General features: G+C 43.5%; 1 protein-coding gene across 1 annotated transcript in view; it reads left to right on the top strand.

Moving 5' to 3' along the window:
- The window catches only part of FRMD1 (FERM domain containing 1), a 51,856-nt gene that overhangs the window by 3,832 nt on the left and 20,872 nt on the right, over nucleotides 1–27,152 (top strand). Inside the window, exons 2-3 of the mRNA XM_035108533.3 lie at nucleotides 19,046–19,244; nucleotides 25,442–25,532. Of these exons, the coding sequence (XP_034964424.1) occupies nucleotides 19,149–19,244; nucleotides 25,442–25,532 (187 nt within the window). The 5' untranslated portion in view covers nucleotides 19,046–19,148. The remainder of the gene's footprint in view (nucleotides 1–19,045; nucleotides 19,245–25,441; nucleotides 25,533–27,152) is intronic.

Here is a 27,152-nt window from a genome sequence, read left to right as displayed (position 1 = left end):
ATCAAACATTAAAACCTTCCCTAAACAGGGCTGCTTTCAGATGTATTCTAAAAGACAGATAGTTGTTTCTTTCCTTGACATCTGATGGGAGGGCGTTCCACAGGGCAGACGCCACCACCAAGAAGGCCCTCTGCCTGGTTCCCTGTAACCTAGAACTCCCCCAATCCCTAACTACCAGGACCAGTGGTCAGGGATGATGCGGGCCTAACATATGTGGACCAAAGTTTTAAAAAGGCTGGTGTGGTGTAGGGCAATTGTGTGTTGACTGAAAAGTGAGACTGCGCATTTATCCCTGCTCCCAACATCACACCTGGCTTATCTGTAATAAAAACCTCAAGCCACAAATTCCTGCTGACACATAGGGGCTCTACACAATTGGGACACCCGATTGTGCAGGTATCCTGAATGTGTGATTCCCTTACATGCAGCAGAAGCTTATGTGTTGTGTGTGACTGTTCCAGGAAGTGGATGTGAAGTTGCAGGTGGGGCTGCTTCCCAATCAACCCACAATTGCCTCACATGGAAATCAAGGCATGGAAAGGGCTGAGGAGACAAAGCGGCTTCTGTAAAGCGCAGGAGACAATTATGACTGAACTAATGAAGGAGCAAAGAGAGGAGAGTAACAGAGAAGAATTTACAGAGTTGCTCAAGGTGTTTTGATAAAATCTTCCATTTTGTAGTTGTCACCCTGATAAAGTTTTAATTGGAATGCTGTGGGCAATTCATTATTTTTCCCTCTTGGCACTAGTTTGAGGTTTACCTCGCTCTTCACCTTTTGTAGGCATATGGGTATGCCTTTGTGAGTTCATGGTTGAACTGGGGTTTAAACTAGGGGCGCCTCTATCATAGCTTATGATCTTAATCGCTGAGCAACACCAGCTGAGAGCTCAGAAGGTCTGTAGGCCCTGTTGCTGCTGACATTTCATCAATATACCTTTATTGTTCTACCAGAATAACATAAGCAAAAGATGGCCCTCTGGTGTGAAGCATACATTTCAAATTTAGACATGGGCCAAGAGGATGGGGACACACAAAACAGTGAGGGGGGGGCAGTAACAAAGGATGAATGTATGTAGCCTTTATTATGGTTGGGGATAAAGACTCAAGGATTTCTGTGAAAGGCAACACAAAAACATCAAGAGGGAGCCCTGCTGGATCAGACTGAAGGTCCATCTAGTTCAGCATTCTGTTTCTCAAAGTGACCAAACTCATCCCTCTGACTAGTATTGCCCCTGAGGGACTGGCATTTGTCCAAGATAATTCTAGGCATTGCCTTCTTCACTAAGTAGCTTTAAGCTTTTTCTTTCTTTTTTGCATTTGGAAAGCTTGGTCTGGCTGGGGTGTAATAATTTTGTTCCTTGACAGTCATAAAAAGGGATGCTGAGCAATCTTCTGAAAACATTTTTCAGCCTCTTCAAAAGCCAAGTTTTCTGAGTACAAATGCTGCTGTCACTGTATGTCCAGAGCATCTTAAGTAAAATGGATTATAGGTTAGCATCTGTTCATTGAGCCTGTTATTGGTCTTCCACTATTTTTTATTGGTCAGTTGAACCACTTGATTATGATCTGCATTGTTTTTTCTCCCTGCTGTGCTAGCGCTTAAGGGGGCCAGAGGAGGAAAATTGGGTGGAATTCAGCATAGCCAAAAAGCACATTTCCAACAATGAGTGAATGTAGGCCAGCTTTCACCAACATAGTGCTTTCCAGAGGTTTTGGACCGCAACTCCCATCAGCCTTGTGCTGGGACTGATGGGAGTTTCAGCCCAAAACCTCTGGAGCGCACCAAGTTGGCAAAGGCCCCTCTATACAGCATCTCCACTCCCTCTCCCCCTCTCTAATATTCAACCTTTACCACACATTGTTGAGTTTTCCCTTTTTCCTTTCTGACACATTCAGACATACCTCAGTCATAAGAGCGAAGTCAAAATATTATGGAAAAGATGCACAGTACTGGCATGCAGGTGAGGGAGGCTATTTGCCATCACATTAAAAAAAAAGCTTGCACATGCAATGCAAGCATGAGGAGGAGAGGTTGTAGCCTGACTTTCTCCCTGACTTGCTAGCTTTCTAGCTTATTTATCTAGCATTGCCTGTTCATTAGGCTCAGGCCAAATACCAGTGTTCCTTGTCATTTTTATCCTTGCGATTAGACAGTAGAGTAAAACCAGGAAACTGAGCTGAGAAGTGGCTTAGCTGAAGCCTGCCAACATTTGGAAGGTTTAATTTCTTCCCCTCTCCCCTTGAGCTCAAGCCTGTTGTGGAGGCAGGTTATCTGAGCAAACAAGCAGGAAGACCTGCCAGCTCACAGTGCACTTTCTTTTTCCAAAGTGAGTTGACATTCATGCCTTTGCTCTTAGCTGAGCAGATGAAATATATGGAAGTTTCCTCTCTGTGGCAGCCCCCCCTCCTTCCCCCAAGTCACCATTGTGTTTTGACAGGAGCACCAGGTATTCTTCAGCTTTTCACAGACTTTAGCAAAGAATGCTTGCTTGGGATGTCTTTGTGGGGAGCTGAGGAAGAACCTTCCTCGCCATCCAAGCTGTTCCCAAATGAGCCACCTGTGCAACGGCTCAGTGGTAGTGTGGTACCTTCCACTCAAGATGTTGTGGACCACAGTTTTGATCTTAACTGGCCATTGACTGGGGCCGATGGGAGTTCTAGCCCACAGCTTCCAGAGGATACTACATTGTTTATCTCTTGTGTAGAATTTCTTGGTTTCAGGCCCTGGCATCTGGTAAACACCGCTGCCTGGAAACAGCTGGAGACAGACTGCTAATCACTGTGGCCAGTACTGTACTGAGCTATGTGGACCAATGGTCTGAAGCAGGGAAAATTTCCTGCCGTTGTATTTTCCACAAAGATTGCCCAAAATTGCGAAAGCAAAATGGTTATCGCCTCCTAAGCTGCTGCTAGAGCAAGTTATAAGTATTGAATCGACGGTGCTATCCACCTTTTACCTCTGTCCTGTCTGCTTCTCTTCAGCAGATCTCATGACTTTTGAAATCCACAGCACAGAAACAAAGCGTCTTTGTCATAACAAAGGGATTATTCACAATTATTGCACTTGATTAAATGCTCAAATTTTCAAGAAGTAATCCTTAACCCTTTGCTTTCAACATAACACAGCTACTCAACATTGTTTAGAATTGGAAGCTATTTATTTCTGGACTTCTGATGCCACCATGGGTCTTTGTTACTTTTGGAAGTGCTTGGCTGCATTGCCCTCAAGTGCTTTAAGTTACATTGCACTCACCTATATTAGCAAAGTGGTCTGCCAAACAGACTTAAGCTGGCTGCTTACAGGTAAGATATGATTATACAGAACAGTGAGACAGGAAAGGAGAGGCTTCACATTCCACTTCTTCCATACTATAGACGATCACTTTCTGTACCAGATAATTCCCTGCTGGAACTGGTCAGTTCTTACAGCTCAGCAATCTCCAGTCTTTTTATGACCATGAGCTGATTTGGATTTTTGAATAAGTTCTATGGATGCCACCCCTCTCGTCACTTTTCTCTCTCCTCCCTGGAGAAACAGAAAAATAGAAGGTGCATGCACACACACTTTGCTTTTCCCAGGTACCTCTGGTTAAGAGAGAGACCCAGTAGAATCGACCTGAGTCTTGAAAAATCCATAGAGCTGGAAGAGGAAGTGGGAAAGAGTGCCATTCTTTCAGCTTCCTCTTTCAGCTCCATGTACTTTTCAAGGAAGAAGAAGGTAACCACTCTCACCAACTCAAGATCAAAGGGGCAGTGCGTGGGGAGGCTCTGAGAATTCATAGGTATCAGGGAAGACCTTAAGGGTGCTTTTGAACCCACAGCAGCTGTGTTGGCAGCCACTGTTACAGCTGCAATAGCTTCAGATGAATAAGAAGAGAGCACAGTGCAGTGATGTGGCATGCATACTGTGCATCCAAATGGTCCCAGGTTAAATCCTTGGGACCTCCAGGGAAAGATTCCTGTCTGAATCCTGGGAGAGTTGTTGCTAGTCAAAATGGGCAATACTGACCTAGATGAACCAATTTTCTGGCTCAGGATAAGACAGCTTCTTATGGTACATGCGACCTTATAAATCATACTGATGTTCATGATTTATATTTATTGGCTAGCGATGACATCCAGGTGCATCACAGAAACAAACCAATAAATTTTACTGGGAATCTATTGCCATGTGAGGAATCCAGTTGATTATGCAGCAAAGTGAATTGCAGCCAAAAGGTCAGAGCAGGAGGTGAGGCAACGGTCCATTGTTCCATAGGTAAATTTGTATAAGTAATGAGAGTTAAACAAGGCAGAATTTTTCTAGAAAGGTATGTCCTGGAGGTTTAGCCTTCATCTTCTCTAAAGCTTTTTAATCAATGCTGCCGTGGCAAACATTTGCCAGGCAGCACTTAAAAGTAAGGATGTTTGGCTTTATTGCACAATAAGGACTGTAATGGAAACAGACCATAGACAATAGGAACCTGAAATGAATCTTCTATTGTAGTCCAAGGCAAATGAAACAATTTGTATCTTATTTGTGTTAACAGGAATGCCATACTTATTTATCTTTTGGTGCTGGACCGTTTTAATACATACTGTCGTCATATATTTTAAGTGCATGTCTGAAGATAGAAATGTCCTTTCAAAAAAGAGCAAAGATGGCTGGGAATCTCAGGATTCCAACAAAAGCCTGTAGGTAAGTGCATTTAGCCTGCAAGCTCTTTGAAGATGAATCATATATACCAGTAGTAAACTCATCATTTGTCATGGGCTCCATTGGCCTCCCATAGATTGGGCACTGTGAGAAGATGGACACTGTACTAGATAGGTTTTTGGCTGGTCCAACAAGGCTCTTCTTGTTCTTTTATGCAAAATGCCAGAGCCAGAATGTCCATTGCCTATTTCCTGATGGAATCCGAAAAAGTAAAATGGGAAGGCTTCTAAAATAGCTCTCTCAAATCCCTGCTTCTTCTGAAATGAAATTTCTGATAATCTCCTGGCTCTAGATACTTTCCTAAAGACAATCCCATGCCCTTTGAGGAGTGGCAGTGGGTTTGCGTCTGTTCAGAACAGATCTGCAAGTGCCAAACTCTGACCCTGAAATTATCTACCTCTTTGGAACGACTGTGCTAATTACTAGTTGCCATTCCAGAGACTGCCCAGCACAGACATTCTAATCCATCATTTGGGATTCACTGTTGTAATGCAGGCAGGTTTGGGTTAGCAATTTTGGATACCCTTATGTATCTGGAAACCTATCACCCATCAACATTATCTCTGCTCCCTGACCTGACCTGACCTGCACACTGGTAGGGAAGGTCCAGCAGGCGGTTGGTAGATTAGGTGTGCTCAAGGGTCATTTGCTGGTCACCCACACATTTTCCTTTTGCAAAAAAAAAAAAGCACGATTGACATATTTTGAGAAATGGTCTCAGCTCCAAATGCTGCTGTTCCTCCATCTTTCGAATTCTACAGAACTGGTTGAATGCCCTGCTTAACTAAATTTCCGCTTAACGAAAGGATTTTTCGAGCAGAGGTTGCCTCGCTAGACAAATTCGTTTTATGAAAAATTCGTCTAGCGAATCGCGGTTTCCCATAGGAATGCATTGAAATTCAAATAATGCATTCCTATGGGCAAAAAAATAAATAAATAAAATTTCAATGCATTCCTATGGGATTCGCTAGACGAATTTTTCATTATAAGAAAAGACCCGTGGAACGAATTAAATTCGTCTAGCGAGGCACCACTTTAATCTAAAGGTGGAAGGGAGAAGCAGAATTGAAATGCAATGATTAATATAGTTGGTTTATCTGTGAAACAGTGTCTGAACTGGTGAAGCAGTGCATGAAACTTCACCAACTACTGTAAAGCCCAATCCAGATAAAATGGTGGTCACGGTCATGGTCAAGTCTGGGGTTTTGTTCCCATGGCAAACATCTTATGCCCCATATATACCGTATTGGCCTGAACATAAGCCACACTCCCCCCCCCCAAATTCCGACCGTGAAAAGTTAAAGTGTGGCTTAAATTCACGACCTTACAAATATTGGCTTTTACAATATCGCTGCTGAAACAGATATACGGTAAAACTGAATGGGTGTGAGTGCCTGCTGAATTTTTAAAATGTTTTTATAGACACCTTTATTGGTTTTTCAATTAGTTTGCAGCCATCCTTTTCATACACGTCAATATTCACAATAAACAATTGGACACAATGAACATTCCAAGGTTTAACATGTATGCATAAACTAAAGAGAAAATAAATATTATGTTACTTATCTACTTATTTTGTTGTTACTTTGTTTGCACCTGCTGAATTTTAAGGGAGCGGCTTATATTCAGGTATTGTATCTCCGCCCCGCCCGCCCCCTGAATTTTAAAGGTGTGGCTTATATTTGGGTGTGGCTTATATTCGGGCCAATACGGTACATAGAGAATTATAACTAGCCATTGGTGGCAAATTAGGAGTGTTCTGATCACCTTTGGGTATAATACTCACTTCCCATGTTGTTCCATGCTTTAATCCGGACACTTAACGGAGTTGGAGTATGTGGGAAACTATCCACTGGAATCATTATTCTGGGTAGGAATTGACTGTGTTGGAAGCCATGATGGAAACGATATTTCCAATTTCTGTCTCAGGTGTGGCGCCAGTTGTGTGTCATTTGTTTTCACCGGCAGTGCTTTGAGGCATTGAGTTAAAATGAAATGTCCAGTGGAAGACTGTGAAGGAGGAAGAGTGGAGATAGTTTGATTTTTATCAATAAAATTTAAACTTATTGACAGCAATAAAGTTGTACCAGACTAAGCATTAATTCAAGTTGTTGTGATTGTAGCTTTAGTTTGCAGTAAGCTATTGTGTTTTTGAACATATCCAGATATATAGGTAACATTCCTTAAGCACACTTACCTGAGAGTAAGCTCCAGGTTTGAGTAAACATGCATGGGATTACACAGCACAAGAAAGTCAGACATAGTTCCATTTAAAAATGCTTAGGATTTGTCTATATATCTTTAAAAATTAGGATTATCCAAATCATTATTTAACAACAAAACATACTCCTTAGGCTACAGAGTCAAGAAGAAGCAACAATTGTGTCTTGTAGAGCTGCCTTTTTGCTGCCTTTTTATTTTATTAACAAAATCATAATAAAAGGACGAAACCAGTAACAAACAAACAAAAAATCCACCACATCAGTAACAAAAGAAAGCCTGGTTTAAAATGTACTTATTCAAGTAATCTTAATTATGTGCTATTGTAGCCAAGTTGACTTGCTTAAATAAAGTGTAAGAATTCACTCCATATTCAATAACAAAGCAGTTTGATTTTAATTTTTAAATGTTTGTACATGTCTGTTACATTGTATTGTTCAAAATACTTAATGAAAATACTTTTCTTAAAAGGTATCATATACAGTATTAGAGCACAACTGAAATCCAAAAAGTTATAAAGCCAAGAATCTAACATTTCCTTAACAATGCCAATGATAAACTAACTCAGTAACAAATTAAAAAAATTCTGGACTTTCTTTACATTTGGTGCCTCCCTCTGAACATTTTCTTAATTAATTTTTCTACTCCAGTTCTGGTATGCTATGTCAGCATTTCAAAGTGTCATCCCCCCCTTTCTTTTTATTAAGTTTTCCCCCAAAGGATCTTCTAGCAAGTGATTTTTATACATTAAAATCTTACACCACTCTCTTCCTGCCATAGTTATTTTTTGCTTGTTTTACATATCTAAAGCATTCATATAACACCCTTCAACCTTTTTGGCATTTCTGAGTCGTGTATCGCTACAACAATAAACAAAAACAAAAACTAAATACCATTAGAATAACTGAAGTCTCAAGTTAGAATGCCTGGATACAGGACCAGCCCAGGACATTTTGGGACCTGAGGTAAAAACAAAATGGCGCCCTGCCACAACCAGAGAAGAAGGGATGAATGAAGATCTACACCAGCGACAAGGGTGAAATAAAGATCTATATCAGGAATGAGGGTTGGAGGAGCTCACACATGGCGACAATCAGCCATAGCAAAGAGCTGTAGCTATATTATTATTATTATTATTATTATTATTATTATTATTATTATTATTATTATTATCATATTTTTCCTGTGTATAATTATAAGACAACCCCTATTTTTTTGGACCACAAAAAAGGGGGGGGGAATTGCCCAGATTTTGTTGAGCTTATACATGGAAAAATATGGTGGTGATGGTGTTACTACCCCCACTCATCTGACTGGGTTCCCCCAGCCACTCTGAGTGGCTTCCAACATATATAAAAACATAAAACACGAATGCTTTCCTATACAGGGCTGTCTTCAGATGCCTTCGAAAGGTTATATAGTTACTCATCTCCTTGACATCTGATGGGAGGGTGTTCCACATGGTGGGTGCCACTACCGAGAAGGTCCTCTGCCTGGTTCCCTGTAACTGCTCTTCTCGCAGGGAGGGAACCACCAGAAGGCCCTCAGTACTGGATCTCAGTGTCTGGGCTGAACGATGGAGGTGGAGATGCTCCTTCAGGTATACTGGGGCCGAGGCTGTTTAGGGCTTTAAAGGTCAGCACCAACACTTTGAATTGTGCAGAGCATCTGTTTTGTATACAGAACAACTTGGGATCGATCACCAGCGCTAGCATAAGACTCCTGCCTTAAAATGCTGGAGGGTCCCTCCCAGTCAGTGTGGAGCTGGATGGACCCAAGGCAGCTTTATAGGGTATGTAATATTTTACCTATCATTTTCCAGTCCTGTATTTCTGCTGACTTTCCTCCAGAAAATAGGCATACCTGTTGTGGGGTGGCCAGGAATGTGTTCCTTGTGTTGATGATGATGGTGAGTCATTTGTCGTTCGGCACTTTGCTAAAATGGATTTTGGCAGCACATTTGGTATCCTACTTGTGAAATGCTGAAGCACACAATATGGGCTGAAGGTTTTTAACTGAAGCAGACTTGGTCACTGGATTCAACTTACTTATGAATAGACATGTTTAGGTGTTCTGCCTTTGTCTGGATCTAGCTTGAGTCCCGTTGATCTCAGTGGGTCTACTCCAAGCATGGCTAGATGTGGGTCTGACCCACTGAACGGCGCGATCCCATTCCTGTTTTCTTAGACGTAAGCCCCACTGTATTCAGTAGTTCTTCCCTCCTAGTAAGGGTGTATAGCAGGCATAGGCAAACTTGGCCCTCCAGATGTTTTGGGACTACAACTCCCATCATCCCTAGCTAACAAGACCAGTGGTCAGGGATGATGGGAGTTGTAGTCCCAAAACATCTGGAGGGCCAAGTTTGCCTATGCCTGGTGTATAGGATTGCAACCTTAACATCTAGCATGCTTTGCCTGTGTCATGTGCTGCCCATTCATTTCCTGTCAGTCATTGTTTTAATGAAAGTTCTCAGTCACCATGCAATTTCTAGAATAAACAAGAAAACATCCGCTCTTCCTGTGTTAGCAATGAGCAGGCCTGTCAGAATTGAAATCCAGAAATGCTGGTATTTTCCCATAGGTTTTAATTGTACCTTTTTGAGATGTCTTTAAGTGGGAGGAGTATTTCCTCTCTCAGGCTTGCTCAGCAGCGAAAATGTATTATTATGGACCTTTCTCCCATACTTACTTATAATTTCCTTTAAAACTTGTCGAAAAATGACCAGGGGAAGAAATATGGGGCTCAGTTGAGTGAAGTGGGAGTGTCTACCCCCTGAACTTCAATTTTCTAGGCTAAAAGCAACTTGTCAAAAAGCATCCAGGGGAGCCATCTTTTTAAAAATATAATCATATTTCTGTCCCACTATTTCTTCAAAGAGCCCAGAACAGAGCTTTGTTGTCCTGAAGAATGTGCAGCCCTAAAGTTAAAGATGCTTCATGAACCAGGAATGCCTAATAAGTTATTTCCCTCTGGGACCATGCCGCATGTCCCTGTGCAGAAGATTTATGGTAGCAGCCTGCTTTGAATTGACATTTAAGGCCGATTGCTTTGTAGGCCTTAGGGCAGTTCAGTGCACAGTTGGCAAAAGACCACTTAGTCATGCAGCAGCCGTTCACATGCTGAAACATGGCGTTCTGTCTCTCAGACGATCGCATGCCAGCCTACTATGTATGTTGCACCTTGTGAACTGCTCTGAGATCAACCGTAAATAAATAATATTCCTCATTCCTTGGTACTATGACATCACAAAATGGGATGGGTAGACTTAATGTACAAAGCTTAGGTTGCCAGCTTCTAGACTAGTGTGACCCCTCTGCACTCAGCGAAAGAATTCCCCTAAGAGTAACACGTTTCCAGAGTACAGTGGTACCCTGAAAGACGAATGTCTCGCGCAACGCAAGACGTCTCGCAAAACGAAGTTTTATATGGCTGTGCTTCGCAGGACGAATAGGGACGCATTACAGTAAAGTCCCTTGCCCTCGCTGCCGTGCCGTGCCGCGCCGCGCTCGTCCTCGGGGATCTGCTGCCGCCTGCTGCCGTTGCCAGCCCCCTCAGCGCCACCGCCATGCGTTCTCCTCCTCGCCCTCGGGCCGGGATTGGTCCCTCAGCGCCGCCGCCGCGTGCTTTCTCTTGCTCGCCCTAGAGCCGGCCCTGGATCTGCCCCCTCAGCGCCACCGCTGCACGCTTTCTCTTGCTCGCCATAGGGCCAGCCTGGGATCGGCCCCCTCAGCGCCGCCGCCGATCAGCTGAGAAGCGGGTACAGTACTGTACAGTGTACTGAGTATTTGTGTGTGTGTGTGTGTGTGTGTGTAGGTGTAGGCAAGACAAATAGGAATGCATTAATTAAATTTCAATGCATTCCTATGGGAAACCGTGCCTCGCAAGATGAAATGTTCGCAATACGAAAAGACTCGCGGAACGAATTAATTTCGTCTTGCGAGGTACCACTGTAATCTGCATTGTCACAGCTTGCTCTCCTGCATTTAGCTTTCTACATGGGCGCAACTAGGCTTTACTTCACCCGGGTCAAAGACCCAGTTTGACAACCCCCACATGCATTTGCATACACACACAGGCTGGAGCCTCAACGGCGCCCCTTTGGAGGCTTCACCTGGGGCAAAAAACCTGGCTAGACCCCCCCTCCCACCTACCGCTCTGGTTTCTAGCATCCAGATAAATAGGGGCCCTCAAAAATACATGCAGCTGTTCATATGGATGCTAGGAACGTCTGTGCATGTCAGAATTTTTGCATGGATAAGACCTATGAGGGACAATTTTACAACTAGCTTATGGTGGGAAAAGGTGGTCCTCTGAATACTTTAAACCAGAGGTGTTTAAAGTACAATAGTAGTCTTTGTCCCTCAGGCTTCAGTGAGGTTCCTTAAAGATACCCTTAGGTGAGTGCAAACATTCACATACAAGTACCAGGTCCCCTGCTTCTCTCCCCCCCATCACCATTACTGACCTTTGCACCGCATCAAAGCAGTTTCCAAAATTCCTGGGAGTTTGGGGAGTGTCTTACTTATCAAGTTACTGAAGAGAAATTCCAAAGCCCCTCTGTATAACCTGAAACTGGTATTCAACTATGTCTTCCTCAGAGTAGACCCATTGAAATTAATAAACATTGCTAAGTTAGCTCCGTTAGTTTCAGTGGGTCTGCTCTGCACAAACCATAGTTGAATACCACTTGTTAGCCCCCAAGTCCATGAACCAAATCTCAATTTTAGCACAATTTATTGCTTTATAAAAAGAGCATTTTCTTGCACCAAAGCAGAAAGTATTGAACATTTCAGGAGAAAAAAAACCCATTAACTGTTCAATTCTGTATGTGTCTACTTTGAGCTGTTCCCTGGCTCATGGCTATAGGCCTGAAACAGTTCACAGCCAGTGGCAAGTTAGATTCGCTGTGGAAAGGGAAATTGCTTTTCTGCCCATGCGAGGGCAAACCTTTAATAAATTTCTGGGAGCGTGACATCTGGATGTGATATTCCTCAGCTCCAGGAGCCAAATATTATTGTGCAGAGTGAAGCATTACCTTAAGGATTATCATGAAATATTGTACATTTTAAATAATGCACGTAAAGCTACTGAAAGTGAATTGTACCCAACATCTCCTATTGATGAAAACAGGAGGAGATTTGTTGGTATTGTTGTTATTTCACATCAGGAAAAATTCTGCCCTGCTAGGGAGCTCAAAACAGCTAACAGCACAGGAATACAAAATTATCAAGGCAGTGGAAACAATACAATAAAATACACTAATAAAAATCAGCAGTCAGAGCAAATGATTGCTTCAGCTTCCATCAAAGGCTTCTCATCTACTGCTGGAAAGCAAATAGTGATGAGGGCTGTTGGTGGTGCTGCCACTGAGGGTTGTCCGGTTACCATGACAGGGCCTCCTTTGTGGTGGTTGCCCATTTGTAGAATGCCCTCCCTGATGAGATGCATCATTCTCCCTCATTATTGATTTCCAGGAGGAATTTTAAAACATTCCTGTTTACTCAGGCATTTGATGGCTGAAAGATACTGTTCCTGACAACAGTCGGCTGAGAGGATGTGACCATTTTAAACTGTTTTTAAAATGTTTTGAAGGCTTCTAGAATGTGTTTTAATGATATGCTTGCTGCCCCAACAGCAGTCATTCAACCATTCTTCTACTGACATCATCCCAATGATGTCAGTATGTTCTGGTGGTGGTTTAATGCATTTTGTGGATTTGGTTTTGATGTTGTTTTAGGCCACTTTAAATTTCTTTTGGAGCAGGAGGTGGGGAGTAGAATATCTTTCACCTAACCCACCCTGTCAGTGTATGTTCTGTGCAAAGATTTTCACTTGTGCAATTGCACTTTCTCCTGCTCTCCTTCACCTGTGTGCCCCACAAAATTGGCTCTGAGGGGCTTGGGAGAACCACCAGAACAGCCCAACACAGTGGGAGGAAAGCGGGGAATTGTTCCATCTAACCAGCTGAAATGCTTGTGCAGATGGAACAGGAACAACACAAGGATGACTTGCACCCTTCATGTTTTAAATAACTGTGGGACTTGCTTCTGAGTCCACATAAATAGGATCGTCCTGTTAGTATATGTTTATCATATAGTATCGACTTCTATCTAAAGGCAGTTGGAACACCAAAAAAGTGTGTGGCAGGGTGATTCTTTCTCCTTCTGGGGAAATTTAAATTGGTCCCAGTTGGAGCAATTATATTTTTAACACACACTTTCATGGAATTTAAAAGACCAAGCCATTTTTAAGACACAGGCAAAGTAACAGCCTAAGAGACACATGAGCAACTTCAGCTTTTCTTAATTCTTCTGCAATGCGTTCACTGGGCTTTTGCAGTTTAATTGAGGTTTAGAGGTCAGAATCGGCGATAAACAAAAGCATGGCATATGGACAGTCTTAACACCATCTGCATATAATAAGTATGTGTGCTTTGTCTTCAGGTTCACAATCCAATTGTGCAAACCTGCACTGCTCTTTGGTTGGTTGCCTGCGCTTCATCATACTGTAGTATTAACTTAGATATTTGCTTTTTATGAACTATATAGATTATATTGTATACCATGCTGAGAGAGAAGGATATTTGTATCTTCTCTTAGCACAGGGATGAGGAACCTTTAGCCCTCAAATATTGTTGGACTATGTCTTCCATCATTCCTGACCATGGACCACACTGGCTGAGACAGATGGGACAGCTTCTGGAGGGCCAGTTTCCCCACCCCTGTGTTAGCCTCTTTAATGCCACTGCATCACATCAGTTAATCCAGCAACCCATTGTTTTTGTTACTTTATGTCCCATGATGGTGCATATGGAATTATCCCATTCGATAGCAACCCTCTGAGGTACGTTAGGCTGCAAGGTAATGTTTTGGATCCCAAGAAGGTTGTTTTCCAGAAGGGAGATTTCCTGTCCCTTTGCACACCCCAAAATTCACTCTGGAAGATTGGGGCACCATCCAGAATATCATGGGATGGACAGAGGTGGCTGCAGCAGGAAGTGGAAATTGCTCAAAATTGGACACAGACACCTGACGTACAAAGTTGCATTTCAGTTTGGTAGAGGAAAGCACAGGGGTGCAATTTCATTTGCACACACCTCTTTAGAATTTATTTCATTTATTGGGGAAAGATTGATAAACCACTTCATCAAGAGTTTCATCTTCTTCATCATCTTGGAGGAAGCAGGGGTGTTGATTGCATAGGGGGATGTGATTCTAAACTTTTCATCCAAGTGGATTAGAGGAAGGGTAAAATAAATGCAGTGATACACCCCCTCCATTGTTTATCTTCAGAGCTCCATCAAAGTCAGATGCATGGAGGCCAGGTCCTCAGCACCTGTTTTTCATGCAGAACTTCCTGGTTCAATCCCCAGCATCTCCAGGTAGGGCTGGGGGAGACCCTTGTTTGAAATCCTGGGGAGCTGCTGCCAAACCACAGTACTGAGCTAGTAGGATCTGACTTGGTATAAGGCAGCTTCTGTGTTGCACTTTCCCAACCTGTCACAAGACAATCCCATAGGAAAAGAGAACTAGAGAGATCTCCCTACTCTCCACTTTCTTGGAGCTCTGGCAGAACATAAAATAGCTGAATTTGGGGGGGGGGGGAATTGGAGCTACTATCTGTCTCCTCTACTCCCACCTTCTCTGATGCCTCCCCTTTGGAAGTAGACAACATGGGGAAGTTTTGAAGGGGACCAGGGTCTCTGATCTCCCCAGGATCTAAGAACATAGATCACTTTCATGTTCACATGGAGATATTTGTCCATGACCAATGTGCCTCAGCTCCACTATGGCATAGTATTCACTTTAGATGACACGCCTACACTATAACTATATCATACAGCTACACCATAGGATTTTAGAACACCGAGAACCTTAATCTTTATGCATGTTTGCCCATGGCTAGCATGAACTAGCTACGCTATGGTATTGCATCAATACTGTGAAATTTTCTTTTAATTGCAGGAATAGCTACCGTCAAGGTGCACATACAGTCCAGTAATGGCAGTGGTTGCTTCCTTCAATATATAACGGGACACGAGAAGCTTCCTTTCTCTTTTACCTCCTTATTGGGCTCCCCTTCCCCGTCTTCTTTGATTTGATTACTGCATCTTGAGTTTCCAGGGTGACCGCAAAGTCACACTCATTACAAGAACCAGCAGGGACAAGAAGAGCCCGGCAGAAGTGGCATCCCCCCTACCCTGCCACCTATTTAGAGTTTCTATATTGCCAGAATGACTGTTGCTACTAGCACTATTCAGCTTGATGGAGCGGGGAACAAGGTTCCCTGATCAGTTTTTGTAAACCACGTAGAGGTTTTGATAAACAACAACAACAATATTTTTTGTCAAATTGATAAATAAATGCTACCCACAATGTTACCAGAGCCATCTTATAGAAATAGGAGACATTTCACAACAATGGAATCTGATGTCCATTATGTTCTTTAGGAACTGGAGGATTGCAATGCTTTGGAATAAGGGATAACCAGGGCTTTTTTTCAACCAGAACTCAGTTCTGGCACCTCTCAGGTGGGTGTCATTGCCATTATAAGAGAACGAGAGGCGTTCTAGAAAAATAGCACTAGGAATAACAACAAAAGCCAGTGGCCTCTTTCCATTGTAGTCTGGATAAACAACTTTGAGACACCTCAGCTCTTTATAATGGTCTCTAGATGTTGCTCATCTAGAATGCCCTGCTGATATTAGTGAGAATCCTCACAATTCAACCTCAACAAGATTTTATTATTCATGAAAACCGTAGGAATATGATTTCAATATCTTTAATAGCCCTATAATTTGATTCTCTGTAAGAGAAGTCTAGGAACCTTGGTGAGTTATAATTCCATTTTTCATCCCCTACTAAATGACATTATTCATACTTTCCTTCTTCTCTTAACTGTTGTGGCTTACCCTTAATGATTCATGCCACACGTTGGATAGACTCTCCTAATATCATGTGGCTGATAACACTATAATCAGATCACTTAAAATATAACAGAACTAGGGTTTTTTATTATTATGTTTCTATTTTTACTCATAGCAATTTGAGAATGTTCTTACTAGGGTGGAAAGGGGTGTCTGGAAAAAGAGATTCCATTGCCCTAGTGGCCTCCATACTTTTATTGAAATTTCCCAGGTCTAGCAAGATACATTACAAAAGCAAAGGAAATCACCTACAAAGTTATTTAACTCCAGAGCACAGAATCATTCTGCCCTTCGGTTAGCAGAAATTTCCTTTGTTTATTTACAGTCAAAAGAGCAGAGCTTCCCCAATACCACCAAATCAACTGAGGGCTTGCTGTGGTATGGGAGCTTCCAAGGCATACTTTTGTTATGTAGAGAGAACCTATAACTCTGAGCCACAGAAGTGATGGAATGATTGGCAGGTGTTTGCATTTGCTGTAAAAACAACATTGATGACATGCCCACCTGCAATATTAAGAATTTTGTTCCTTTTGTCTGAGTATTGGGAAGATCCAGAGGCAGCATGGTGAAAGTAAGTTTCAATGTGCTTGTTTACTGAGCCTGTAAGCATGGTTTGCTCAGAGTTTGTTTTGTCCTAACAACTGTTGAATGGCAGCTAGGTGAAGCCAAAAAAATACATGATTACATAATGTCTCATTCCAAAATATTCATCCTTTAGCTTGCTTTGACCCTGGAGTTTTGCTTTTCCTTTATTAGAAGGTCCTTGCATTTCTCTGTGGATCTGACATAATTCCTCCACTTCCCCACTACCAGAAAGACTTTCACTGGTCAGCCTTTAGCATGGAGTTGCCTGGGCCCCTGCTCTATCACACCAAAAAGGTAACCACTTCCGCATCACCAAAAAACAAGGTCAAAGGTCAGGACAGATTTACTTTAAAGCAAATATAGCCTTGTTGAAATGCCCACTCACAAAGGAAGTTAGCCTAGCAAGCACATGGGCTACGGCTTTTTTTGGTGGTGGCCCCACAGTTGTGGAATAGAGTTGCCCCATGACGCTAGTCAGGCCCCATCCCTGGATATTTTCCAACTGTCTTGAAAAACTTGTACCTTTTACCTTGGCTTACATGAACAGACTACCAGTATGTGTGGGGATTTGCTCGCATAGTGGTATATTTTGTTGTGTTTTCTAATGCTGGGCTACTGTTGGTCACTATAATATGGAATGTTTTCATGTAATATCTATTGCACTTTGAGATATTCTACCAGCGCTAGGCCATGTTGTGGCCTTCATATACAGTGGTACCTCGGTTTAAGTACACAATTGGTTCTGGAAGTCTGTACTTAACCTGAAGCGTACTTAACCTGAAGCAAACTTTCCCATTGAAAGTAAGGGAAAGTGGATTAATCCATTCCAGACAGTCCGTGGAGTACTCAACCTGAAGCGTACTTAACCTGAAGTATGAGTGTAATTGGTTCTGGAAGTCCGTACTTAACCTGAAGCGTACTTAACCTGAAGCGAACTTTCCCATTGAAAGTAATGGAAAGTGGATTAATCCGTTCCAGACGGGTCTGTGGAATACTTAAACTGAAAGTACTCAAACCGAAGCGTACTTAAACTGAGGTATGACTGTATTGTGGACCACAACTCCCACCTGCCCCATCCTGGCCAATAGCCAGGAGTGATGGGAGCTGAGGTCCAAAACATTTGGAGAGCATCACGCTGGCTACCCCGGTGTTATGCCAACTGTCTGGAGATGGGTTTCATTCCTGAAACGTGGTGTGGACTTTAATTCAACATAAATTAATAAATTAAAGGACCGTATGCTAATGTGGATGTATAGATGCAAATTTTGAAACAGTTACCTTAAATTGAATACAGTACATCACACTGGAGTGAGAAAGACTGGCCTGTATGGCTGCTCAATCTGCTGCCCAATGGTAACAGCTGGTGGGCAACTTCAGGATTTCTCCTGCTCTCCTTTCTTAGGGTTCTTTCTATCTTTATCTTTAGACTGGGCTTGGACTGGGCCGTCCTTCACAGATAGGGCTCTCCTCTGCAACATGGGAAACATTGGCCACCCAACCATAGCTGCCAAGTCTCCCGTATTCCCCGGGAAACCCCCGTTTTTCCAGCTGTTCCCAGCTGAAAAAAACGGATTCCTCCCCCCCCCCCCGGTTTACTTACCGGCCGGGGGAGGCTCCTTCTGCGCATGTCTGGAGTCTCTGGACATGCGCAGAAACGATTTCTAGCGCGACGGCCATTTTGGAACTGGGCAGAGCAGCATTAAAATTCGCTTCTGAGCATGCTCCGCCCAGTTCCAAAATGGCGGCAGCGCTACTTCCGGTCTGCCGGTCCCTTATTTTTCCGGCAGGAACTTGGCAGGTATACACCCAATTGACCAGAGGTCCTTTTAGTCTCACATCCTGTTTCTGGATGTAGCCAGCCAGATGCAAGCAAGGTGTGTGGGTAATAATTCTTCTCCACTTAATGGCTCCTTTAGCATCTTGTGTTCAGAGGGACACTAATGCAGCAATGGCTTATTAGACAGCATGGTGTATATACCTTCTCTGTGTCTCACTTCCACCGAAATCCAGTGTCCTCTCTAATCATTCTGTGCTGACATTTTAAAAAAATAAATTCCTCCCCACATACTTTTACTAATACTCTTTAACTCACAAAGGCACGTGAGCATGGTTTTTTTTTCTGATTCACCTTTTGGAAAGCTGCCCGTCCTGTGGTGCTGGTTACTGTTGACTTCATAATCTTGCACCTGGTGTTCTACGGATCCCCTCTCCCCATTCTTTCTTGCTCTTTGCATGACTTCCCAGTGACTCAGATGAGGGAGAATGTGCTTTTGAGGGCTGATTGCCCACGTAGGTGAGACAAATCCACAAAGCAAAACAAAACCCTGGACTGTGATACTTGGCATGAGGGGGACAAGGCTAATGACTCAGGAGAAGGGAATGTGTGCCACTCTCCCGAGTCCAATGTAACCAGCCGTTAATTGTCGAAAGAGCTGACTAAGGCTGGAATTACCTATGACTGTGTCCCCGTGAATGCAGCCTTGGGAGACGCTTGGCTGTTAGCGCTGCTTATTAGAATGACGCTCAAGAGATCGCTTTAACATACCGGCTTCTTGCCGCTCGCAACGTCCACCTTTATTTTCCTGAACAACAAACTCTTAAGGATTTGTGTTTCTCAGGTTCGGAGGAGAGAGAGAGAGGAGTTGGCTTGGTTCCTGAGACTCTGGCTGCTGCATCGCTACGTGGCGGAGTGGGTATGAGAAGTTTGCAACCGGTTCTGCAATGAGCAAGCAAGCTCTGCAAAACAAGATGCTACCCGAGTTTAGAAACATGTGCGTCCTCCTGCCAAACAGAGACCAGCTCAATGTGATGGTTGGGGTAAGTTGATTCTTGCCGCCTTCTGGGAGCCCAGCCTGAATGACGCAAAAGAATGTATTTGAGTAGCTTGTGAGAGTGGTAAAACGGAGCCTCAGAAGTCTTTTGTTTACAGAAAGCTTACCAACAAGAAGCTATCTATAAAGATCATCCCATTTACCCCAGTTAGTACCTACCTCCCAAAAGAAGAGGACCAGACTAGCTGAAAGATCTGTTTCTGTGGATTTAGGAACTCTGTTACATTTGATGAGCAGAGACTGTTTTTCTTAAATTCTTTTTCATCTCCCCCAATGGTTTTACAGCATTTGAAAACCAAAGGTCCACTTGCATATGAGTAAAGACGCACATCTGTCTGCTAACTCAGGCATTTGTGTTGGTTTTTCCAACACAGAAGACATTTAGGAAACATACTTTGCATAGTATTGTCTCCTAGTATAATATGGGGCAAAATATAAGTGGTGTTATATTATGCAAAGTCTCCCTAAATCAGACCCTTACAGAAATGTGACTATTAAATGTTAATTATTAGCCCCAGTAATTAAGGTACAGTAAAGAATGATATATTTCACTGTTTGTGGTAGCTTTTATACACTAAAATGTAAATGGGAATTAGTTTCAGGGCTCCGTTATTTCTTTATCTGTTTTAAGAAAGGGGGAAAGGCAGTTTCTTGATTTTCACAATCCATGTATCAATGAACAAAAAGTAGTCTTGTTACTAGCCTCAGATTCATTTAAAGATTCACATTTTTGATGCAACATGCACCTGTTTAGAGGGATCTGTCTTTGAAAAGGCCAGCTATTTATTTCCATGCATAGAACTGCCTGTTTTCCTTTTCATGTGTTTGACCAATAAAACCGGACTTGCAATAATAACAACAATGACAACAACCTATAAAGAAGAGAAAGCTTATTAAAAAGCCTTTTGTTGTTGATAGGTATAAAGTTTCCATCACTTTCAAGTCCCCTCTGGAGGGAAATAGAACAGTATATGTTCAAAGTAAATGATCAAAGGGGTTATTCTGTGTTATCCCACTCAGTTTTTCAGTAATATGGCCCGTTAAAGGGGTATTATTTGGATGATGTTCTATTTTCCAGGGGTGGGGGAGTTGCTTGCAATAGATAGCAGAGGGACAGAAATCCTTGCTGATCAAATCACCCAGAGACCTACTAGTAGATCTCAATCTACCTTCTGCCCAGTCTGGCATAGGCAATCTTTATGAATAGTAACACATTGGAATATTAAAAAAAAAGGTAAAAGGTAAAGGACTCCTGGACCTTTAAGTCCAGTCAAGGGTGAATATGGGGTGCAGCACTCATCTTGCTTCAGGCCAAGGGAGCGCAGATTGGAAATGCAACGAAATCCTGCGGTCTGTAGTGCTCCTGCCCAGAATTTCAGCCATGCTCACCCAGAATTCCATGCCCATCGAGAGCACACAGTTCCCATGGGACTATTCCCACCCCCCGGGTTAGGTGTTTTCGTACTTCTAAATATATATATATATATTTGTACTTCTGCAAACCTCAGGATTCCCGCCAAGCCTGATGATGCCCCTTTTGGGGGGGTGGGTAGGCTGTTCTGCATACATCAGCAATGGCATGCACAGCCTGAACATCAGAAATACTGTAGAGGGAAAAGAAAAGGCAGGCTGCATACATGCCATAAATTTAAAGCTTATTTAGAGCACATTCCCTCCCCTCCCAAAGAATCCTGGGAGCTGAAGTTCTGTGATGGGTAAACTACAGTTCCCAGGATTCTTTGGGATAAAAAAGAAAGCTTTAAATGTGTTTTAAATGTCTGGTGTGTATGCAGCCACAATCTTGAATGGATTCAGCAAATATCCAATTATTTCGGCCCTTGAGCTTCTTTGGGTGTAGTGTACGAACAGCAGACCAGGTCCCATGTGGACCCCAGTAGTGAACTAACAGGGGGATCATCAGGGGGTTTGGGCTGGGTGTTCATCAGTATGTGGATGATACCCAGCTCTACCTCTCTTTCAAATCAGAACCAGTGAAGGCAGTGAAGGTCCTGTGTGAGTGCCTGGAGGCGGTTGGAGGATGGATGGTGGCTAACAGATTGAGGTTGAATCCTGACAAGACAGAAGTACTGTTTGTGGGGGACAGGAGGCGGGCAGGTGTGGAGGATTCCCTGGTTCTGAATGGGGTAACTGTGCCCCTGAAGGACCAGGTGCGCAGCCTGGGAGTCATTTTGGACTCACAGCTGTCCATGGAGGCGCAGGTCAATTCTGTGTCCGGGGCAGCTGTCTTATCAGCTCCATCTGGTACACAGGCTGAGACTACCTGCCTGCAGACTGTCTAGCCAGAGTGGTGCATGCTCTAGTTATCTCCCGCTCCTGCAATGCGCTCTACTTGGGGCTACCTTTGAAGGTGACTCGGAAACTACAACTAATCCAGAATGCGGCATCTAGACTGGTGACTGGGAACGGCCGCCGAGACCACATAACACCGGTCTTGAAAGATCTACATTGGCTCCCAGTACGTTTCCGAGCACAATTCAAAGTGTTGGTGCTGACCTTTAAAGCCCTAAATGGGCTCGATCCAGTATACCTGAAGGAGCGTCTCCACCTCCATCATTCTGCCCGGACACTGAGGTCCAGCACCGAGGGCCTTCTGGCGGTTCCCTCGTTGCGAGAAGCCAAGTTGCAGGGAACTAGGCAGAGGGCCTTCTCGGTGGTGGCGCCTGCCCTGTGGAACGCCCTCCCAACAGATGTCAAAGAGGAAAACAACTACCAGACTTTTAGAAGACATCTGAAGGCAGCCCTGTTCAGGGAAGCTTTTAATGTTTAATAGATTACTGTGTTTTATTTTTCTGTTGGAAGCCGCCCAGAGTGGCTGGGGAAACCCAGCCAGATGGGCGGGGTATAAATAATAATATATTATTATTATTATTATTATTATTATTATTATTATTATTATTATTATTATTATTATATTAACAGTGGATTAACAGAATGGGGTGGATTCTTGCAATCCTCTGATGTGACAGCCATTATGTAAGACTCTCCTTGCAATTGAGCGTCCATTATTTCTGAAGGGATCTTTCTAGGATAGCTACTGAGATAGCTCATCTATTCTGTCATACATGCTACAATGATCACATGAAAAGTAGTCATGTGTAGGCAGCTTCAAAGTCCATGTGCATCAGTTAAATATGCATGACTATATTGCCCTTCAGTGTACAGTTTGAAACCTATTAGCTAGCAGGCTGAGGGATGCACCACAGGGGCATTCTTCTTTATTAGTCATAAAAAGTACCACAATAATCTCTTTTTTGCCTGCAACAGATCAATTTAACCATGAGCTGGTCTCATCCGCTTCCATGGATGTTTTGATCCACCTTTACAGATCACTTTAGCAGCACAGGAATTGTTTCTCCATGGTGAGATCCAGTACTGATGCAGTAAGCATCTGTGCTCTGGAACTGCCCTGGTTGGGGCCAGTCTACTTCAAGATGAGGGACCATAGCTCAGTGGCAGAGCACATGTTTTTCATGCAGAAGGTCCCTGGCATCCCCAGTTAAAAGGATCAGGTCCTGAATAGTCAGTGCCAGTCAGGTGGTAGGCAACTTCCTATTTCTAATTGGGCAGTCCTTGTGTGTGTGACACTCACACAAACAACCTTACACCCAGCATTCTTTAAATGTTCTCCTAGGGCTTTTCCATACTTCTTCTTGTCCCTTGGGGGAAACTACTCTTTAGTGCTCAACCAGAGCAAACAGCAATCAGGTTCTCCACAGATTGCCATTCGTTCCAATTCAAAGCTAAAGAGCAGGTTTACCCTGGGAAAGGAGTGGGGCAAGGGCGAAACCACTCGGACCCATATTTTCTAGGCATGGTACAAGCAGAAGTATGGACAAGCCCCTAATAGATATGAGCAATTTCTGCAGGATCAGATCCTATGTGGCTGGGGTAAAATTTAAATGACCCAACCATGTTGGCAGGGTTGATCAAGTGGGTCTTTGCCGTGGACCCAGTATCTCTTCCCAGCAAGGATGCTAAATCCATGATAAAGGCGAATATAACTGGCCGTGCCCAGCACAATTCGCAAGCCATTTGGGGATTTGCTTCCCCATTTGACTAGGAGAAGGTCTTAAGCGGTGGTACCATTCACCTGCTCTGCTATTAGTCACATTTCTCTGCTTACTGGAAGAGGCAAGGAGGCTGGTGTACAGTGGTGTAGGGTGGGAACAATGGCAGGCTGACTCTGCCACAGCACCCGAACCGTTCCAACTTATCCACCACCGCACCCTTCCCGGTAAGCACCACAACGGGGCTGACCTTCAGAGGACAGGTGCCTGGCGGTGCCGCTCCCCACCGTGCAACCCCCCCCCCCCCGAGATTAAAGCGCACCCACAGAGTTCAAGAAATATGGTTCCCACACTGCTGTGGCAGTAGCTTGAAGAAACTCATTAATTGGAAGAACACTCAACGATTTAAACTTTTAAGCTTATACTTGCTTGGTGGTTGGGTACTTTGTCAAAACAACCCATTTTGGATTAAAGAGCAGGAGATTTCTGAGCTCTTGAAAGATTCCGTGAGCAATAGGAAGGGGATGACCCTGAACTTGCGGCACAGACTGACATACTGCAGAGTGAATTATACCTAGCAAGGGCAGTTCTCCATCCCAAGATCTTAGCGGTCGGAGAGTCACTTGGTATACAGAGGACACTTTGCCAAAGGGCAGTCTTTTAAAAACCACAGACATTCCTGGATGTGACTGATTATCTGGATCCATGCCAGTCTGGGTTCAGGCCTGAGTTTGGGACTGACTCAGTCTCAGTCACATTGATGGATGACCTTTATAAAGAGAGAGAGTACTCATGGCTGTGCAGGTTATTTTGACACGCCAGGGAGAAAATCCTGCAAGTTGCTCCCCCTGGAAGTAAAAATACAGTAATGATAAATTAATAATAATAATAATAATAATAATAATAATAATAGTAGTATAATTTATTATTTATACCCCGCCCATCTGGCTGGGTTTCCCCAGCCACTCTGGGCGGCTTCCAACCGAATATTAAAAACAGTACAGCATCAAACATTAAAAACTTCCCTAAACAGGTGTCTTCTAAAAGTAAAATAGTTGCTTATTGCCTTGACATCTGCTTGGAGGGCGTTCCACAGGGCGGGTGCCACCACTAAATTAAGAATGACAAGGGCCAGATAGAGAAGATGGAAGGGCCACATACAGCAATTGAGCCCGTGGCTCCCCACTCCTGGTTCCATTAGCCCAGTCTTGAAAATCAGGCCACAAAAGTCATTAGCCTGTAGTTCTTTGGTTTTTTACTGGCCTCCTGAGTGTGTTCCCAGTCTGGCAGAGGAGAAGGGGAAACCCTCTTCTGTAGCCAGCTTGGAAAAACAGAATACTAGCATCTGCATCTAGCATAAGCAGCTTGATGGGAACACCAAGAGGACTGGCCAAGGACAAATGGAGAGGTCTGTGTCTCCTCCACAAGCCCACACATTTGCCTGCGTGGAATTCCTGGTTGCTTACGGCAAGTGGTTAGGTTGTGACAAACAAACCATGGCATCATGCTATGTCTGAAATCCCAACTTGTGACTTGCTGAAGAACATTCAAGGCTTTGTAAACTTAACCTTTAATCCACTTAATGGGGGGAAGGGGGAACCATGCAATGATTTTATATGACTGAGCAGGTTTTCACCTTGATCTCCAGTATTCAGATTCATCATGCTATCTACTATTCCGCATTGCCCTGTGATTCCAGTGCAAAACAGCACAACAGGATATCATGCAACATGGCACTTGTTTTACCTGTGTAATAATATTGCCTCTAATTCATCACTATAAAATACTGGCCACTGTCTATCTAACACAGCATTAAGCTGGCTTAAGTTCACTGACTGTGAAGCAATATACCGTACATGTTAGCAATAGAGATTGGATTCTAGAGAAATCTTAGTTGTTTCCATCCGGCTGTGGAAGTGCTTTATGGAAATACGTTCGGTTCATGCTGTTAGGTGCAATGATGCAATGGAGCATGGAGCCACGAGGCAGCGCAAATTCCCTCACTACGAAGGTTTGTTCAGGCACAGACTTTGCTCCTTCAGGTTTTTTTTTTTTACCTGATTGTCCTAATACCTGTTAAGTTTGCTCAGGCAAAGGGAAACTATCCTATCTTGTTCAAACGCTAGACTATTTACCATTATCTTTTCCTTTGTAGGTAAAAGCCACTGGACAGGAACTCTTCGAGCAAGTTTGTGTCGCACTGGGAATTAAAGATCCTCACTTCTTTGGCATCAGTGTTGTAAAAAGTAAGCACAGAGAGAAATGGTTTCAGAAGTATTCATGGGATTGGATGTTGGTCTGAGAAGTTCAGTGCATTGTGGTCACTAGCCAGGAGCATCATGTCAAAGCCCTTTGATCATTGGCCTGTGAACATGTCTATTAGAAAAAGGAGGGGTTCGAGCTTTTAAATTTAGTCTCATCATCCCCCCTGCCCCAAAGCTATTCTCTCTTCCAACTTCTCTCTCTCTCTCCCTCCCTCCCTCCCTCCCTCTCTCCCCCTCCCTCTCCCTCTCCCTTAGATAGAATTCTAAAATGTTGGTTGTATGATGAGAGAATATATCTAGAAAGTCTGGGGCTGGATGTATTCAGTGGCTTTCTAAGCCATAATTTGTGAGGAATGTTGTTTTTACTGACATTTGGAGGAGTTTGAACTTGATTAAATTATTCTACAGAGAAGGCTGAAGAAGCGTACCAGTAGGCCAGAGCATTCTTTTAGATAATCCAGGTCACTTTGATACCAGTATATAATATGACTCACAAGTGGAATCTCTCAGAGCTTGGAAAACCTACTAGATAAAACCAACATTGACTATACTGATGTTTGCCAGGATCTAATAGGAGAGGAGAAACTGGTCTTGGTTTCCCAGTCCTCCCTACAAGGTTGCCTTAATACGCTAATGCTACTCTCCCAGGTGTTGCACAATTGGGGATAAGCACGTTTGGAGACTTACAGGTGTTGCTCTGAATCAACAACCACTCCTTACACAAAGGATGTTTTCACTATCCACCTTTGCTTAGGGCCATTTCAGAGGCAAACCTGCCTTAAAGCTTAGTTTACCCCTAAAATGTACTGCGTGAAGTGATATCAGCAGCAATGCGTGGACTGATGCATGCTCACAGTTTTCAAGATGAAATAAAATTCTGCCACCTTTTTCTATCAGAGGTGGTGAGCCTGTGACCTTCCAGATGTTGCTGGGCTCTAAGTCCACCAACTCCAGTCAGCATGGTCAGGGCTGGTGGGAGTTGCAGCCTAACATCTGGAGGACCACAGGTTCCTTGTCTTTATACTGAAGAAAACTCATCTCGCACCCATATTTTGCCCCCTTGGGTGGTATTCATGGCTAGTCTTACTCAAAGTAGACCTAATGAATGTGACTAATTGGGTTAATTAGTTCCAATGGGTCTTCTCTGAGTATGACTCCTTGAGCCACATTTAACAATATACAGTAGTTGTCACTAACAGGAGACAAGAGCCACAAGTCCCATTAGCTCAATGGGGCTTTCCTCCCCACTCCTCCTCTGCAGAGGCCCCTGAACCCCATCCCATATGGGCTCTGGGGTGTCAGGAGAACCCCTAGAACAGCATGCAGGTGGGGGGGGGAGAAGGGAGATCATTCCATCTGGCAAGCAGAAATGAAATCCACCCCCTATCTTTGTAATCAAGATAATTACCACAAATTGGCTGACATAATTTGCATTCACAAATCCTGTGCTGGTGATCATTCCAAGTAGGAATGAACACGTAGAGGGCAGAATTGGGATCCAGCCCACTGGACCTGCCACTGCCTGCTGTCTTCCATGCATATGCATACACTTCAGGGCACAAAGGGTCCTTATATGTCATGGCATCCTGCAGAAATCAAGCA

This window comes from Zootoca vivipara, chromosome 3 (genome assembly GCF_965207765.1).
Source record: "Zootoca vivipara chromosome 3, rZooViv2.hap1.1, whole genome shotgun sequence".
NCBI lineage: Eukaryota > Metazoa > Chordata > Lepidosauria > Squamata > Lacertidae > Zootoca > Zootoca vivipara.
The sequence above is the reverse complement of the archived record's forward strand: the minus strand, read 5'-3'. Positions and strand labels throughout refer to the sequence as shown.